At 39.7% G+C, this 18627-nt stretch overlaps 1 protein-coding gene across 1 annotated transcript in view; it reads left to right on the top strand.

Moving 5' to 3' along the window:
* The first annotated feature begins 13774 nt into the window (after positions 1–13774).
* Positions 13775–18627, top strand: part of CWC22 (CWC22 spliceosome associated protein homolog) — a 28293-nt gene continuing 23440 nt past the window's right edge. The window contains exons 1-5 of the mRNA XM_027637242.1: positions 13775–13830; positions 14464–14576; positions 17230–17297; positions 17930–18046; positions 18155–18406. Of these exons, the coding sequence (XP_027493043.1) occupies positions 14550–14576; positions 17230–17297; positions 17930–18046; positions 18155–18406 (464 nt within the window). The 5' untranslated portion in view covers positions 13775–13830; positions 14464–14549. The remainder of the gene's footprint in view (positions 13831–14463; positions 14577–17229; positions 17298–17929; positions 18047–18154; positions 18407–18627) is intronic.

Raw genomic sequence — 18627 nt, forward strand, 5'->3', positions numbered from 1 at the left:
ATCCATGCTTTCCAAAGAATGGACATTTTCCACACTGTCAATGGTTCTTCCTAGTTGACTGAAATATAATTCAGGCAGCACTTCAGAAGAATTAACTTCCTAAAATCCTCATTGTCCCTGCCGAGGTGCTTTGGTCCAAATAGACATTTAGTTTCCTGGCTTTGTTCAGTTTTAAGATGCTACTCATTTCAGTGCAACTTCTTTTGCAAATCCCAGAATAAAAAGAAATGTTGCAACTGCACAAGTTGCTTCAAGAGAATGTATTGCAAAATTATCTTTGCATCCTTTTTATACTATAAAAGTGGTGACAGCACTTTGATGTGGAAAGGATGAGATACAGTAATCTGAGGGGCTGCTATGAAAGGAACGACATGCTTTAAGCTGGAACTATAAAGAGAAACACACAGAGTAATGACAGCTTCACACAACAACTACTTTGATTCCTTCTCTCCACCATGGTGAATCATTAAACCACAGACGCCTGCTAATGAGGAGGGAGGCTTCTGAGCAGAGGTCACCTTTCTCCCACATTTTGCCCAATTCACTCGACCCCAGTTACAAAACCAGCAATTATCACCTTTTCTTCCACAGCATTTTGTCTTTGGTGAGTTTACTGCCACATAGAAATCAAATCAAGAAAGCAAAAAAATTCGTGTGTGCTTTTGCAATTGAAATTATTTCTAATTTTAAAGTAGAAATTACTTCTATAGATGGGGAAATTAGTGACAAATATTCTTAAAAAAAAAAAAAGATACCTCCTCCTCCCTTCTCCCTGCTCCAACTCCAATTAAATAACAGATGCAAAACTGGAATACTGAAGTTTCAAGCAGGAGTAACACTTTCATACATGCTTCCATATCATTGCTCCACCAGCAAGTGACTTGCTGTGTGGTATCAAATTTTGGTATTGCCAATTCAAGTTGGGAAATGTTGACTACAGTTGGTGAGGGCAAGAAATTTCAAAAGCATCAGAACTACTTTCTATATGGGGAAACGTCATGCTCATCCACACACCTATTCAAGTTTCATATTTGAGAGGGTTAAGGCTTAAAAGAACAGACTTCCAGATTAAGGCAAATGCTGAATTTTAAATGCTAGAAGAGAAATGCATCAAATTATTTTTATATCCATGGATATTGGATAGTAAAATATTTCCTAAAGCTCAGAAATTTTTCAGATTATTGATCAGAACAAAATAAATTCACTGAGTTGCAAATAATGCCCTGAATGCCTAATGAAAAGCCATGCTGATCAGCTGTACCACAACTTCCCTGTGCTTACATTAAGCATAAAACATAAGCGACTCACCTCAAAGTATCTGTAACTATCATAAGGCACCTAAAAACCAAGAGCATTTGCTTAATTTTCCCAGACTACAGTTTATTCTTCCACCCCTAAGGTATGTGCTGTGATGCAAACAGACTGGAAAAACTAGATACATGTTGTCAAAACTATAAAGACTTATAAAACAGTGATTAAGAGAGTAGGTCTTTATTTACATTTATTTGAGAGGCCAGTATAGCCTTTAAAATATTTTTACATGGATGCATTTGACAGATAAATTACAGCACATTTCTCTTATTATTCGTAGGGAATCTAATTAGTTGTAATTCTAATACAAGAAGGAATAATTAAGTTTTTAAACTCAGTGAGATAAAAAATGGACACACTCTGTGACCTAAAATGAGTTTAGAATTTCCATGTAAAAATATTTAGTGAATATGTAATGAAGTTGTGGGAAGCTGCAGGATCTAAACATCTCTTATGCCAAGAACAAAGCTACATGCCACAGAGTTAAGCTTAATTCCGCTGCTACTGAGAGCATAGTTTTATTCTTTGGGACTTGGGAATGCCTAAGAATGCTATGATTTATTTCTTCTGTGTGTGCTTTATAATACTTTCTCTTTCTCATAGTTATCTCCATTCAGACAGATCTGTACAACTCAGAAATAACCACGTGTTTGATCTGAACAACATCATCTAGTCTACTGATTCCTGCTCTGGCACAGATCATATCACAAGCCTTTTACACTTATTTACCAGTCAGAAAAGATCTGCCCATTGTCCAGGTAGAGTTCAAAGTGCTGGGTTCCACCTCCATATCTCTGAGGGGCCTAGGACCTGGCTGGAAACAGTCTGTTGAGGTACACCTGAGAAAATTAGATCACTCTGCTAAAGAGAGATATTAACAGGCTATTTGGGGAGACCATGCCTACTATTTAAACTTCCTGCTTCTGTGGTAGATGAAGTCCTGAGCTGTTCCTGGGACAGCTCCTGGGACAGTTATTGAAAATTATTTAAAGCAATTATTTGCTTATTTATGTTTTTTAATTTCATTTATGAATGTCAACTTTTGGCCAACCCATGCAATGGGATGGAGAGAAAAACAACAAACTATCTAAAATTCTGTTTGCAGTAGATGTTTTTCAGGGTTAGACAATCTTAGGGCACCAGGTTGGTGTAAGAAATGTTGGAGAGGAACAAATTCTATTTGTGGAGGAGGCAGTTCTCCTGAACCAGAAGAGAGTAAGAGAGTAAGCAAAGCTGGGGGGTCACCAGCTCAGCAGGTGGCAGAGGGCCCTGCTGAAGCCAGAAGGAGCCTCAGCTGGGCGGTGGAAAACCAGCTGCAGTGTGTGAATGTGTGACTTCGATAGCCTTGTGTGTACACACTCCCAGCTCCTCAGGGTTGGTGTGAAATAGCCTGTGTTGCTAAACATCACAGCACACTGCAAAGCTCATCTGCCACAGACTGGTATCTGGGACTGCTGGGGAGATTGTCTGCCAGGACAGGGAGGTCTTCCTTCTGTTTCATGAATTTGTCATTGCTGTGTGGGGTAACTGCTGTGTAAGGCAGAGCTCTTAACTTTCATTTTAAATTCTACTGAAAAATTTTTCATCAGCGTGGAGCTCATTGATAGGAATCTTTTTATTGCTTTCCTTTCCAGGTAGGTCTGTTACCCCAGGAGAAGACCCAGCACTATGGAGTAAATGAAGGGCCATGCTCAGTTCTCCTGGCTGTTCCTGCCACAAACTCAACTTCAACCTGTCAGTCACCATCCTCAGTCCCTTCTTTCTTTGACACTACCAACAATAAGCTAATCAGAGCTGAATGGTCAGTGCCTATGCACCAACTGGTAGCATCACTCTGATATACACCCTTTTACTTAACCATAAAAACTGATACTTTTCTGTAGATATAGCTACATCAATATATTATCAAGCAGTCAGATTAGACTGAGTATCATTTTTTCCAGGAAGATCTGCAGTTCAAATTGTCCTGTCTGTGGACAGGATAGTGGATAATCTGCAGGCAGCTTTGGATTATAATTAAATAAACTTACAAAACTAGTTTGCAGACTGAAGCCAGTGACTGATTCTTTGTGAAACTCAACCTCTCTTTGCTTTCTTTTATGACTCTTCTTCTGCTCTGTGGCGTTAATAATACATTAAATTCAATTCTACACTGAATGCAAAGATTAATGAAGGGATTTTTTTTCCCCCCCAAGTAGTATTCTTTCCTATTCTCAAGCCCTCTTCTCTCTTACCCTCCCCTTCATGTTCTCTCTGAATGTAAAGGCTAATTGACAGAGAAACTGTCATTTTTTACTTTCCAAATGTTGCTTTAATAAATTCCTCCTTTGAGGATGATGAATTCACTAGGTGTTGTGATGATGAGTCCTCAGATTTCCAGTAGTCATGATGCTGTCAATCAACTACTGTGTTTAACATGGAAAATGTAGTGATGACTCTTAACACTTAAAAAATTTTATTTGCTAAAAAATTTTATCACTTCAGGTTATCATAAAAATCTGCCTTTCTCAGATTTAGAGGCTGTTCATGATTATTTTCATGTGTATTTCATGTATTTTAGGAAAATGCCTAATAGGTTTGGTATTTGCATTTTTATGACTCTGATGTAACTAAAGCTGTTCCTTGTTTACTCTCTCTTTGTTCTTCTTCACTTCACGCCATCTTTCTTCTCTGTTTATCTACACAGGCAAACAAACAAACAAATAGCTGGCTCCTGGACCACTGCCAGCTGTCCTGATGTCAACCAGCAAAGGACAAAACCAGCCCTGCCCTTCTCACTGAGGAGCAATGCTTGCTCTGCACGGTGCATCCTCCCTCTCTTCAGAGGGCCAGAAGGATGTCCTCTGCAGGCAGAGGTCTCCAAACTGGAACCATTGGAAGAATTCAGTCATTTAGTTAACTTTCTATCGTTTGGCATAAAATAAGAAAACCAAAACACAAACCAAAAGCAGTCTTACAACTGTCCCTCAAAGTAACACCTCTGGTTGCAACACTTGGCAGGATTTTTATGTTCAGAGATTAATACAGTCATGAATAGTTGACTTAATTTTCTTAAACTGCCCCTTCCTGAAAAAGAGCTCTTGGGGGCACTGTTTCATTACAAAAAGAAGGGAGAAAAGCTGACAAGAACAAGATGCTTCTGTTCTCAGAATGTAATTTCCCACAAAGATACAGTGATACTATAGAGAATGGTACATTAGTGATGGAACTACTATTAGCAAATTTTGGAGCTATGAAAACTCCTCAGTGTCAAAAATTAATAACTACATTCAAGGTAATTCACCACTGGACCTGAGAAGCAATGTAACAGTACATTAGGGAACTTACAGAAAGATTTCCAGAAGTAATAATTCATTATAGCTATAGGTAGGAGGTGGGGAAAAAATCCATATTGTTGCTAACAACTTGTACAGTAGAAAATAACAAAAGCTATTGGATTAGGTAGGGGAAAAAATAGGAAAAAATCTTACTTCCTAGAGAATCTTTGTCTGAAAGATGAAATTCTAAAAATAATTGATTAACAAGACACCATTTTTCCAAATAACTCTTATACAAGCAAATTACCTATGATTCAATGCTTGGAAAAAAACCACAACAAAATCCCTCTAATCCTTACTGAAGTACACTGGCAGGAATACACATCAGGAAAAAAAATCAGGTTTTCAGGAAGCATTCACATAAAAATTCATATATAAAGAAAAAAACAGACTACCCTTAAATATTAAGATTATATCAGATGAGATTTTTTAATTTACTTCTATAAAGTAAACCCAGTTTAAAGGTAAGTCATCCAAATAACAGTTAAGGAACATGCTTTTGTAAATCTTAGTTACTTTATATTCTTTTGACCTGTGGTCTAGGACTACTGCATCTTAAAGGTTCTGAATCAGGTGAGTATTGGCACTTATTTTCATCTCTGTTAATTGAGGAGGCTGCCTGTCCTTGCTTTAACCTACTTTCCCTGCTAAAGCCATTTTGCCTCATAAGCCCCATGGAGATTTGAGAGGCAAAGCCAGTTTATTTCTACAGTGATCCTGCTTTGTTCAGAAATATTGCCAAAGACTTATTTGGAAACACTTCTCATAGGAAATAAGAACATTCGGTTCTTTGCAAAGACCATGACGACTCAACTCAAAATAGAAGGTACAGTTAGCAACCATAAGACAAGTGTACTGCCTCCTTTCAAATATAACATCTGAGGAGAAAGCCCATTGAAAACAACAAAAAGTATTAATATTCATCGGGTATTAAAACATGGTGTGAGACTGTAAGCATTGATGTAACCATTTGTTAATTGCTTGATAGTTACTATATATGACATTTTCTGATGTGGACTTTACCATACAATATGTAGTGAAACATTAAAGAAAATTACTATTTTTGAATGTACTTTCATGCTGCATTTAATGCTTTACAATGTAGAAGTCTTTTCACCATAATCAAAAAGGACGGGACAGTCACAATTACATACTTTGAAAAAAAACCTCAATCTTTTTCAGATTTGTAAAAAAATCTAAATTTTTTTCAAATTTGTAAAAATTTGAAGAATGTGTTGCTACGCTGGAACACCTCCTGTGCAGCAGGATGCAGATAGAGGGTGCCACTTGTATCCAGACAGGTTTTCTTATGCACTCTTCATGATCACTTTGTGCCTACACAGAGAACAGTGTAATTATTTTATGTGATCCTCCCCTCAGTGAGGATCAAATCTATCTGTCCAGAAGCCCTCTTGGGAAGACCATTTTTGAGAGTCATTCATGGTGTCCCCAGAAGCTTTGTGAAATAAATCTTTTACCAGTAATAGAACAACAAAGATATATTACCATTCCAGTAGCTGAGCAGCTGAATTTCCTACCCTGGGTAGTTGAGCAGAACCGTTCATGGCCATGATGGTGCAGGGATGAGACAGTGCTTGGGATTAAAATTTAACCTTGCAGGGAAAAATAAGAAGTCTCTTCCTTGAGTGCAGTAGTGGGATTCTGCTCTTCAGATCACCCACGTCATCATACAGTCTGTTTCTATTCAGACCATACAGCAAGTCTGTTCTACTATTCTTAGTAACAGTTTTTTATTTATCTATTACTTACAGGACGTCTTCGTCAACACAATAGTGCAACTAGTTTGGCATTACTCCACTAGCTGTATCCTAGTGTTTGCACATCTTCTGATCTGCAGACCATAATGATAACTAAATCATCAAATAACAATAATCTTGCTCCTAAAGTTGCAATATCACAGCCCTTGGGAGAAATACAGCCATATGCCATAGGAAAAACAGTGCCCATTTTTAGCACAAGCAACACCAAGATACAAATCACATCACACAGAGCCAGAGTTAATTAAGTCAGGCACCTACTGTTTGCCTATAGTTTGCAATAGCTATTAATTTTAAGCTCTGCTGTAGTGCTAAGAAGAGAAAATTAACTAATGTCGCACTTTGTGACATGATGAACACACTGCTGAAGGGGCTTGTTACAGTGACTTCTTCTGGATAACACTGCTCTCAGTAAAATTTTAGAAAATACACCATAGTAATTTATGGGGGAAAATGTTAACAGGTCTTACATCTGTCTCTGGGTAAAGTGAAAGAGGTAAAGAGCTCTTACCATTGATTATACAGTATGCAAAACCACATGACAACTGGTAAAACTATCAAAGCAGTGCCAACATTTTGGCATTTGTTTTCACTATTTTGAACCAGTAATTTTGCCAATTTTTATGATTTTTTAATATATTCATTTTTAAACATGATAGAAACTCTGTATTTTGTTTGAAATCATAATGAATTACATGCATGCTGTCACTCCAAAGTAATTGCTTTTATCTATTTAGTACTTGTCTATTATTGACTGCAATACTTTCTTTTCCAGATTGAAGGGCTAACTCTTCCATTACACACCACTAGAAGACTCTTCAATCTAGGAAAAAAAAAAGAGTCTTCTGGGTAGAGCTAAGGAACAAATTCTGTTATATGAAATAGGATTGAAAATATTAAAATGAGAGACAGGAGAGAGCATCCAGAGGATTTAGACCAGCTACATTCAAAAGTCAGGTAGAATCCTTGGATCATTTTCACCCTGAAGACAAATGTTGATCTCACATTGTGAAGAGATGCTCTTTAATAGAACTAAAATGTGTCACTTCCAAGAGAAGAATATTGGTATCACATTTTGTACAAAATCTAATAGTTACAGTAACACTAGTTGGATGTTATAGAGGAATTATATATTTTAATACAAATATGCCCAAATTTAGAACTCAATTGTTACTTTTATTGTAACAATATTCTTCTGCCTTTATTGTTACAAGTATGTTACTGTTTTATATAATAAAGCTCTTAGTGAAATACTTCAGGAGGTCTTCCCAGTGTTGCTACTGTGTTTAAACTCTGAAAAAAATGTTTTCAACCAACCTTCTGAATTTTTAAATCTGTTGGGGTTAACTCACACAGCTGTATATGCTGCAAGATACAGGAACTCCAAGAGGTGCTCAATGTCCTCCCAAGATCTAGATGTCCTGTCATGACATCAGGACCATAGGAATTATCAAGAAATTGAAGAAACTCAGAAGTTAAGAATACACAGATTTTTTAACTAAAATAAGGCAACCTATATACAGTCAGGTTTTCTTCAGCACATAATAATATACCATCTACCCATTGTGTATTTATGCTTTAATGTCACGAGATTCATTGGAAGCAGCCAATAGCTCTGGTCAGACAGCACCTTTCTCTCTGCATTGCTGAAGAGATGAAAGATGAACACAACAGCCAAATGTCCATTCAGTAGCTGAGAAGCAGTCACTCTAACTTGTGCTTTAGTTAAAGGCTTGAGTGGCTGCTTCTGCTCAATGACATAATTATAAAAATGCACTATGGATCTTTATCTTTACAGTCACGTTCCTTTACCTATTTAAAGAGTAAAATATTTGTAAAATTATATACCAAGATTTCAGTAAGAGAACGGTTACATCACAGAAGCTTTGCATACTTAGCAAAGGATGTGGACACAACCCCCAAACCACTAACCCATGCATTATGCGATGCAATCACTGAATTAGTGCAGGTAGGCCAAAAGAAATGTGCATTCATTACCCTGGACTTTGGTTTCTGGGCACAAACACACCTTATAGCACTGAACGTCATGACCCCACAACAGGGCTCTACTGTCACAGCTCTGGAGAAGAGTAGAGATATTTTTTTCTTTAAAGGTCAGGAGATATAAAAATACTTCATAGAGGCTAAAAAAAATCAGTGCAAAGGAACAAAAACATAATTGAAAGGGTTTTGGTTGCTAAAAAGGGATTTTAATTGCTAAACAAGCTAAAGTTGCCAAATGATTACACAACTCAATTCATGGTAAAGCCTTGAAATTTCAGACATGTATTCTGACTTCAGGGGGCTGGCTGTAAAGTGACACCTTGGTTTGATGAACTCAGCTCTGTGGGAGAGAACTGACATTTTTCTGCACTGTGTACGGACAAAGTGACACTAAGGACATGAAAACACCAGTTCACACAGACCAGAGTGACCTGCACCTGCAGTGCTACCTCTGGTTTCAGTCTAAATCACTAAGCAGGAACAGCTTCAGGCTTCAAACAAACAACCAAAAAAACATTAAGAATATCAATGAGCAGAACCGCATAGTAAAAAAATATTACTCTTTTATGCCAATCTGCATTCACTGTGCCTTCTTTTTCTGAATAATATACTTAGTCTGTATATTACTTTAAGGGTAGAAGATGCCTGAAGGGATGGGAATTGTTTCCAGTCCCAGAAGCTGGTCAGAGAACAGCACTGCCACTGAATTGAAAGGAGATGTTAGCACACAGACTAAGAACCTGCTTTAAACAGTAGCTGAGCAGATTTTTTTACTATTATGAGAAGCAGCTGAGAGACTGTCATTAAAAATAATAGAAAACATATGTTATGTGTTCTCACACAGTGGAAATTGTGTGGAAGTTCCACATATGATCATCCCTTCCCACTGAGCTCAGGGGCACAGCTTTGCTTTGACGAGGTTTCAAAACAGACTAAGAGTCTGCTGGTGCTTCCTTGAGAAAAACAAAATTTGTGATGGAGTGTCATGCCCATTTGAGGAACCAATAAGAGAGATTTCTCAGTATTGTAAGACCATGATCTTCTAGCATTTATTAAAATGTAATGGTGAAGGGACTTCACAGCACAAATATTAGATCCCTCCGAAACAGTGGTGTTTATATGTGATGTAAGAGCATTCTTTCTCTTTCCCTCATGTTGCTTCTTAACATGCTGTATCAGAGATTACTCTTGCCACAACAAAGGGTAGCAGAAGGGATTGCATGGCAACATCCCACTCTGCTACCAAACAAGTTCACCTTTGTTGGCTAAGCTCAGCTCGCTCATCTGACCTTAAACTAAAACCACAGAGAATGCAATTTCTTGTCTCAGTCGAGGTGTGGAGTAATATCCCACAGCTGGCATGTGGCAACAGCTATCTGGAAACACAGTTTGAGCCTTGTACAAAATTTTAAGTCTACAGTATGTTAAAAGTCACACTGATTAACTTGGATGGGAATTAGCAGCGTATAAATTCCTTACTCCTAATAAAGCAGGCAGGGAAAACAGTCTCCAATCCATCATTCTGCAATTAATTAATAAAGCAATATTAACTACAAAGACTCAGCTACCAGAATAAGGTAATGGTTGCTTTTTCCAGCAGTATTAGGTACTTCCAGTGAGCTTCTACACAAACCTTTTTTGCTCACTTTTGGAAGATTGGGAGTTGATGAAGCTACAGATGCTTATGTCAGGAGAGGTGCCAGTCCAGGGAGTGCAGCATGTGGATGATTTTTAAGTTGTATCATTTTAAGCACAATGACAAAAACTGCCATGGGAAAACAATGTGACTAAAACTATGTTTCCTGTGGCTTACTAATGGAGTATTCATGCACAACATTAAGCTGATGAATATGAATTTGTTGGACACATTATCCTTTCTCCCTTTGTGCAGGTTTCAAATATTATAATTATGTCTGGTTTAATTACTATTAGTCTCAGTTGAATTGTCACTGCTTTCAGGATTTTCAGTGTGCAGAAATTTATATTTAAAATTTGCCTTATCTGAGAGCAAACTTCTCATGTTAATTTTGTATGAATTGGGTGTTACTGTATTTTAAGGTCTGATCTATCACCATGCTTACTTAAGAAGAGGAGAAGCATTCTCTGTTGATTATTGCTGTCTTAAATACATATAAAGCCACTGAACATGAGTTAATTCTTATGTGGCTTTGTCTTTGGATTTTTTTTCCGGACTCCATAATCACACTCCATTCCAATTGTAAGCATTTACTTCAGACTGAGGTAGAGTTAAGAGATCCGAACCATCTCTTACACTAACAGAGTAGCTGCATGGCTCCTGTGGGGTTATTAGGATTGCTACAGTTAGATGCTTCATCCACCACAGACAGAGATCCGAGTGCTTTCCAGGCAATTAAGGAGGCCCACATGCTGAGCAAGAAGCTGTGGAAGACACATCAAGCAAAAGGATGCACCTGAATTCTTCCTACGCTCTAGAAGTCAGAAACCACACTCACAGCTCTACTTCAGACTCTGTACATTTGGGATCTTGAGTGCAGTAGATTCAAAAAGGCTCATCTGGAGTATTTAACCTGCACTGCGACCTACTCCCTTAACGCGTTTATTTGGGAACTGAAGGCACTGTCTTTTCACCCACATAGAATTAAAACTTGGATCTCTTAAAGCATTTCACCAAACCACAAGATTAGACTCACAATAAAACTGAAGGTATTCTCCCTTCACCCTGATGAGGAATAAAATCTAAGCGTGACCCACTGCAGAAAAGGAACTGGAAGATGAGCAGAACAGAGAAGAAAGGAACAGAAGGGAGTTTCACTCCATAATCTAATAGTAAAAGCATTAACTCAGGAAAGAAGAAAAGGGAAACCTCACTTCACTGCTCCAATTCAGTATTAGACTGCCCTTTTTCTTTCCTGTTCAATGAATCCCACTTTTCCAGCTGCTCCTCTATTTTCCACATTTAAGAAGAGATCTGAAGAGTGTAATTTATGTCACCCCATGTTATTCAGCAGCTTTCAAAACATAATCATGTTTATCAGAGGTTCTCAGTTATCTTCTGGTGAAGGCACCTCGAAACAGACCTTTTTATTTCCCATCCCTGTGCTCAGGCTCCCTCTGAGGGGAAAGCTCAGCTGTCCATGTTCTCTCTCTCCCAGGGCATTTGGAGGGGCAGCCTGAGTGATGATACGTTCGCCATCAGCCACAGGATGTCTTTCTCAGAAAATGCCACTGCCACATTGGTGCCATATGCCTTTTTATTTTATGACACCTGTTTACACAGTATGAGTCAGGAAAAAGATTACTTCCACAGGAGAATGGGAAATCATAGAGCACTCACAGACAGGCAGTGGGTTCAGGGAATATCTAGTGAAAGCATTTGACAACTCATATTGTCAGAATCTGTACAACTGTCCTGATACATGCTGGTTTCAGTCTCCTGTGTAAGTGCCACAGGTGTAAATAATTTTGAAAGCCAAAGAAATCAAATTCTGTAGCTAAAAATTAGTTATAAGCAGAAAAACAAGTATGTACTTTTTCTGATTATTATTACTTAACATATCCTATCCATGTGTTGGTTTTGAGTAGGGATTTCTTGCTTTATTGATTATACTTCTTAGTATTGCAAAGTAAATAAGAGAGTTGACTTTTATGATTTGTAAGTAAAAATATTATCTCTCAAGTGCAGAATATTTATATCTGTTATGATACACAATGTTAAGACAGCGTTGCTGGCCTTTGGAAAAGTTTGAGAAAAGGTTTGTACTCATTTTGTTAATGCTTCAAGTGCTGAAAAGACTGGTAGATTAGTTTAAACTGAAGTGGTTCTGAGTTAAAGTGCTGCATAGCATGTGCAGTGATCTCAGTCATCGGCAGCTGCTCCCTTTCTCTCACTCTTTTGTGAGTTCATAGTCAAGGACACAAGTCTTCTATGGCTGCATTAGATAAACCAGATCTGTCCAATCATCAATATCCCCTCCTACATTGTGATTTGAGCATGTAATAATTGTTGCAATGAAAGCAGTGCTACAGGTGTGTTACAGGATATGACAAAACAGAAGTACCATACTGTTGAGTAGAGAACAAATAAGTTGACTTAAAAACCTACAGAAAGAAAGAAAAAAATGGTAGCATTTTCCAACCTTGAGAAAAGTTTCACTAAATTATGTTTGAAAAGGAAAATTGCGAGTAGCATTTTCCGAGAATTGCTCCTACCTCCTTGCCATCTTCTACCTCTCAACATATGGAGGCACTTCTGTGTCCCACTACATACGGAGGCACAGGAACTTGCACACAGACACAGGTGGGCGCAGCAGAGCAGCACTGCCGCACAGCACTATTACAGATATCCCTGCGGGAACCATCTGGCTCTCGGCTGAGTTAATGCCTTCCTGACCCTGATCTGCTGTGTCTATAAAAGTTTATTTTCATTTTCATTTCCATTTATCTCACAAGAACCAAAAATGAACCAAAAGCACTTTAAGACCTTACAAAGCATTTTCCTTCCCCCCCCCCGCCCCCCCAATGCATTTAATTACTTCCACAATTCAAGAGGGCCCGTGGCTTTATAATAAGCCATGGGCCCTCTGTTCTTGTGGATTTGTGGTGCTGAATTACTTTGAACTTTCAGAGGTCAACCCCCCCCCCCAATACACAGGTGCCCTAAGAGCATTGTAACATTCAACATGGTATATAGCGCACTGTGTATCTCCTGGAACATATTTCAAGCAGTTTAACCCGCAGTACATGTGTAAGTGACAGAAGTGTGTGCTACAGTACCCAATTCACTCAGTGAATTCACTACATTTTACAGAGATGCTTTGGGCAGGTTTCCATCCTTAAGGGATGCCAGCTGACTGCTTGCTTGCTGTTATGTATATGTCTGACAGGAACCTTGTACATTTGGTAACAACAGGGTGTTTTTTCCCAGACCCTTCACCGGAGGAGTGGTTGGCACTAGAGAAATGCAGGGCAAACCGAAGGGAGCACAGCCCATGCTATAGAGCCACTAACTGCGGTGAGTCACTCAGAATCACAGACCATGCCACGTTGGAAGGGACCCACATGGATCACCGAGTCCAGCTCTTAGCCCTGCATGGGACCATCCCCAAGAGTCACACCACGTGCCTGAGAGCATTGTCCAAACCCTCCTTGAACTCTTGTCAGGGTTGGGGGGCCGTGACCACTTCTCTAAGGAGCCATTCTGCCGGCTTAGTTCCTGCCTTGTGTATTTATTTATTTATTTATTAACAACTCCCACTACCACGTTCATTTCAAACACCAGATCAAGGGCTGTCCGCGCGCTCCCGCACCCGCAAGATGGCGGCGAAGGCGGGGGGGGGAACGGCCGCGTGCGCGCGGGGGCGGTGCTGGGCGGGGCCGGGCCCGTGCACTCTCTGCGCGCCGCCGGAAGTGACGCAGTTCGTGGCCGTGCGCGCCCGGAGGTGCGGGAGAGGGGCCGCGGGCCGTGCGGGGGCTGCCGGTGTGCGGGGGCTGCCGGTGTGCGGGGGCTGCCGGTGTGCGGGGGCTGCCGGTGTGCGGGGGCTGCCGGTGTGCGGGGGCTGCCGGTGTGCGGGGGGTGTGCGAAATCAGCGGGTGTGCGCGGGTCGGCCCTCACCGCCTTCCCCGTGGGACTAGGGGGAGCCCCCGAGCGCCGCCCGACCAGGTGCGCCTGCGGGTCGGGTGGTCGCGGCCTTCCCTGCCGTGCAGGCGCTCCGCGGCTGGCAGAGGCCGCGGGCCGGGCGGTTCCGTGGCCCCGCGAAGAGCGCGATGGGCGGGGGGACCCGGGCCGGAAGCCGGGCCGTGGGGTCGGTGGCAGGGCCTCGGCAGCCTCACCGTGGCTTGGCAAGCGGGTCGCGGGCCCGGCTGTGCCCGTGAGCTCCCGGTGCTGCTCCACAACCGCTCTCCTGCCACAGGGGCTGTGTGACCGCCAGAAAGCGGAATAGGCTAGGGTCAGGGGACTGCTTGTTTTGGTTTAAGGATCTATATAAGCATGGCTTTAAAGAGCAAAATAAAAAGTGCAGGTTCCGGCACCGTGTGCAGTCGTAAGATTTTTGGTTATCTCATATGTGTTACAGGTGAAATGCTTTTCATATGCTGAATTCCAGCTTGGGTTGTCTGGTTGCTGCACATTTAGAACTTCATCCAAAAGCAGGAGGTCGAGATGAAGAGCAGGGTGACACAAGTAAATGTAAGTGTTCTTCAACCTGAACTGTGAGGTTTGATTATTCCCATGTTACTGGTAATTAGGTCTGTAGTTGATGTTATGTTACATCAAGCTTCCTGAATGGAAAGCAAGCAATAGCTGTAATTGACAGTAGCTGTTTATGAGATAAATACTATTAGTAGTAAGAACTACTGTAAGAGTCAGTAAATTACAGCTATTTCTAGCACCTGTTGTCCTAACACTGAAAGTCCTGAATATTATTGGGATATAATGATAAAGTAGTTCGTCAAAACTGACTGAATGATGATGGCTCAACAGGGAACATAGGAATAGAGAGGAGGAATAGAGAAAGATTAACAGTGATCTTAAAATGATAAGATAAAGTGACAGTAAGTAGCAGTTAATTTGGCAACTTTATGTCATACTGTGAATGTTGAAGAAAGCTGTGTGGTCCATTTCTGAATGGATGGAAGTGAGTTTTTTAGGAATGCAAGAAGAAAAAATTTAAAGTTAATTTTTTAAACTTATCGTTTAGAAATGCTGTGTTTGTACAGTACACTACGTTTGGGACAGCTTAGCAGAGCGATGCTGTTCTGATACACTGCCTCAAATCTGTGGTATTTCTCTACCTGTGTTCTAAAGTTTGACCCTGCATAAACTTCCTTTTGGATCCAACTTTTCTGACTTAAGTGACTATTAATAGAGATGCTTCTGCTATTTTCTCAGTTTGGTGGTTGTGGTAGTGCTTCCTCGTCTGTTAAAATAAGCCAGTTAGCAAGAGTTTTGGACTGTTTGGACACTTTCAGTTAATCATTGTGATCAAAATGGACAAGGAAGAAGGCTAAGTTGTGGCAGAAAGGCTGGTCATGAAGAGCTGATGGGAACAAGTTCTTCTGCAAGGAGGTGCTTTTGCAAGGAGATGTGATAAGGCCAAATACAGAGACAGACATTACATTGTTTTACTTCTTTGAACACTTGTGGGTTTGATTATACTTGGGCAAAGATGGATGATGTAGAAGCCATGAGAGTGGATCATCCTAAAAAGACCCACTGCTTCCTTCCCATCTGCTAAATAGGATTTAAATACAGTAAATGTTCCATGTTTTTCGAAGATTTTTATTACCGCTTTCTTGGAAGCTTAACATATAGACTTGCATTATATTATTGGCAGGGAAAAAACCAGTTTAAGGGGTTTTCTTAACCTTGAATTCAGTTATCTGCTCTATGGTATAATCCCAAAAAGGACTATTGAAAGGGGAAGAAAACCTTGTAGAAAGTATGTGAATTTCTTGTACTAGCTTTGCCATCAAAGGTAATGTTGCCCTAAAATTAATTTGTTAGACGGACTTATAGGGGTGCCTGCTGCCAATAATGCAATGCATTGGGTTTGCATCATTGTCTTGATGCAGGCAAGGTAATGATAAATTATAGTGATCTCAAAAATGCAATTATTTATTTGCATATATACACACACTCCCCAGTTAAGTTTTGGAGATCAGTGGTATAACAGTCCACCCTGGTCTGTGGTGACCTCCACCACCTGGTTTATGGAGGAGGTGTCATTGTGTTCTAGTAACCGGTAGTTTTAACTGGTTCTCTGATGGATCAAAAACTAGTGTTCCAGCATGTTGGTGGAGAGGGTTCCACTTCAACAAATGAGGTGAGAATTCCTGCAGGAAGTTCAGTCAAGGTGCACAAGCAAGCCTTTTTGTTGACTTTCTGCATCAGGTGAGGTGTTACCTATTTCACAGTTAATCCCTGTCTGACAACATGGTTTTGAAAAATGATAAATAATGTTCTGAGTGAAGGGAGGACCTTTGGAATAAAAGTACTGAAATTACAAAAGCTGTTTCTTAACTCTACCAGAGTAGTTTTAAAACGTCTTGAGAAATGTCTTTCTGTGTATGTTGTAGATGCTGTCATGCTCTGATTTTTGAGTATGACTCCATATTTCCATATGTCATATTCAGCCCATGGAATTTGGTGTGAACTGTTTAAGTGTGTATGACTTAAACAATCTCACAAATCTGCCAGATAGAACAGTGTCACTTAGGTTTTTATATGTGAAGCTAGGAATGACTCATGAGAAAATAAATCATGGTTAATAAAAAACAAGAAGATAGGGAGAAATTGCTCAATAAAGGGGGGTTTTAGGAGAGAGGAAAGACACTTTCCAAACAAGAAGTGGTAGAATTTTGTTGATGGTGTTGCATGTGATGCAACAGATTAAAATGGCATTTGGAAGGAGGAAGCAGGGAAGTGGTCCGTATACTCTAGCCCCCAGCAGTAATTGACAGCAGATGCCTTGAAAAATTTAGGAACAGGGCAACTATAAAAGTACTTGCCCACATACACTCCCAGTCTACCTGTTTGCAGCTTCCTGAGCCAGATAAATTTTTTTGGTAACCTGTGCGGATTTTTCCAGTGTTTATCCAGTGTCTTGAACCCATATAAGCATTTGATATCTGCAGCATCCTGTAGCAGAGAGTCCAGTACTTAATTACATGTTACTAAGAGAACCAGCTCCTCTTGTCATAACTGACTGCCTTTAGCTTTATTTGATGGCCCTTCTTGTAAAGGAGTAAGGAACTGAAGATGTGCTATGCTTTGTTCTGAAAGTATGTGCTCACAGTCATGCTGGGGCTTGGTTTTTTTTTTTTTCTTTGTTTTCTTAAAGCATGGTTCCAGCCATGAGAGGAAGGAAAACTACAGTTCCCGACAAGGAAGTTTGTCTCCAGAGGACAGGTACAGTGAGTTTTATACCTTTCAATTCTATATATTTATACCTCAAATAGTGATTTAGAGAAGTTAAAAAAATCATCAGGTTGTGTTTCTTTTTTTGTATTACCATAACTGAGCGGTGAAAAGTAAGTGTAGGTTTAATAAAATACTTGCATGTCAATATAACAGTAATTAAATGGATTTATTACTAGAACTACATCTTTAAAAATCCTTAGCATTTAGTTAAATTGTCATGGGACTTAAAAATGGAAATTAGATGCTGGCTTTTTACTTGAACTCACATGTTGCTGATACCACAATTGTCATTTTAGGGCAAGACTTTCGTGCTGCACAAGCAAAAGTGTGCATGGTGCTGAATTTACCTTTGGTATTTAATGTTATTAATGTTTAATATTTAATTTTAAATTCTGGGAGGAACTTCCTTTTACAGAGCTTTGATTTATGATAATTTTTTCCTGACAAGAAAGTATTGTAAAAGTAGACTCTTTTATTTGAATGGTGCATGTCTTGAAACTCAGGTTGCAGAATTGGAACAGTTGTGCATTGTAACATTGTATTGTAAGTAGATATTATATTAATACCATTGCTTTTCTCAGCCTTTTACTAAGAAGTTTTGTGTCTTGGGTTGCGAGCAGGGATATGGAGCATGATGGGTCTCCGTCTCCCAGAAAGAGAAGACACTCTGATGACAGCAGATATGATCAGGAATATTCAAGAAGGGAATACTATGATGACAGAAATTCAGATGGAAGGTATCAAACCCTTTCTTAATTGGTAATAAAATACTTATTTTAAAGAATAAAATGTGAAAACTTTTCACGAACCCTTGGGTGTTTGGTGGGTGTTTTTTTTCTTTTTAGGAGAATGGAAAGGGGGAGAGATAGACACTATGACAGATGGGAGGAGAGAGAATATGATCGGAGGAAGCAGAGGAGGTATTCATCACCCGATCGTAGGAGTCCAGAGAGAGTTCAGAGCTCACTTGCTCACGATGAGGCCACTTCAAAGAAGAAAAAAGAAGAAGTGGATCCAATCCTTACTCGCACAGGTGGTGCATATATTCCACCTGCCAAACTCAGGATGATGCAAGAGCAAATCACTGATAAAAATAGGTGAGTTGAAAGTGACGTATTAGTCTTTTTGCTGAAAGCAAAACATTTAAGGGTTTTAGAGAATGTTGGGAAAATGGGATCCATTTAGAGGGCTGTGATCATTGTTTTGAAGATATATTTTTGTCAGAAGAGAGATAAGAGAATCAGATTAAAACTGTACTTGCTTCTGCTGCAAAATATAAATGGAAAAGTGGGATACAGAATGTAGCTAGGGATTTTTT

This window comes from Corapipo altera, unplaced genomic scaffold (genome assembly GCF_003945725.1).
Source record: "Corapipo altera isolate COAL_440 unplaced genomic scaffold, ASM394572v1 45, whole genome shotgun sequence".
NCBI lineage: Eukaryota > Metazoa > Chordata > Aves > Passeriformes > Pipridae > Corapipo > Corapipo altera.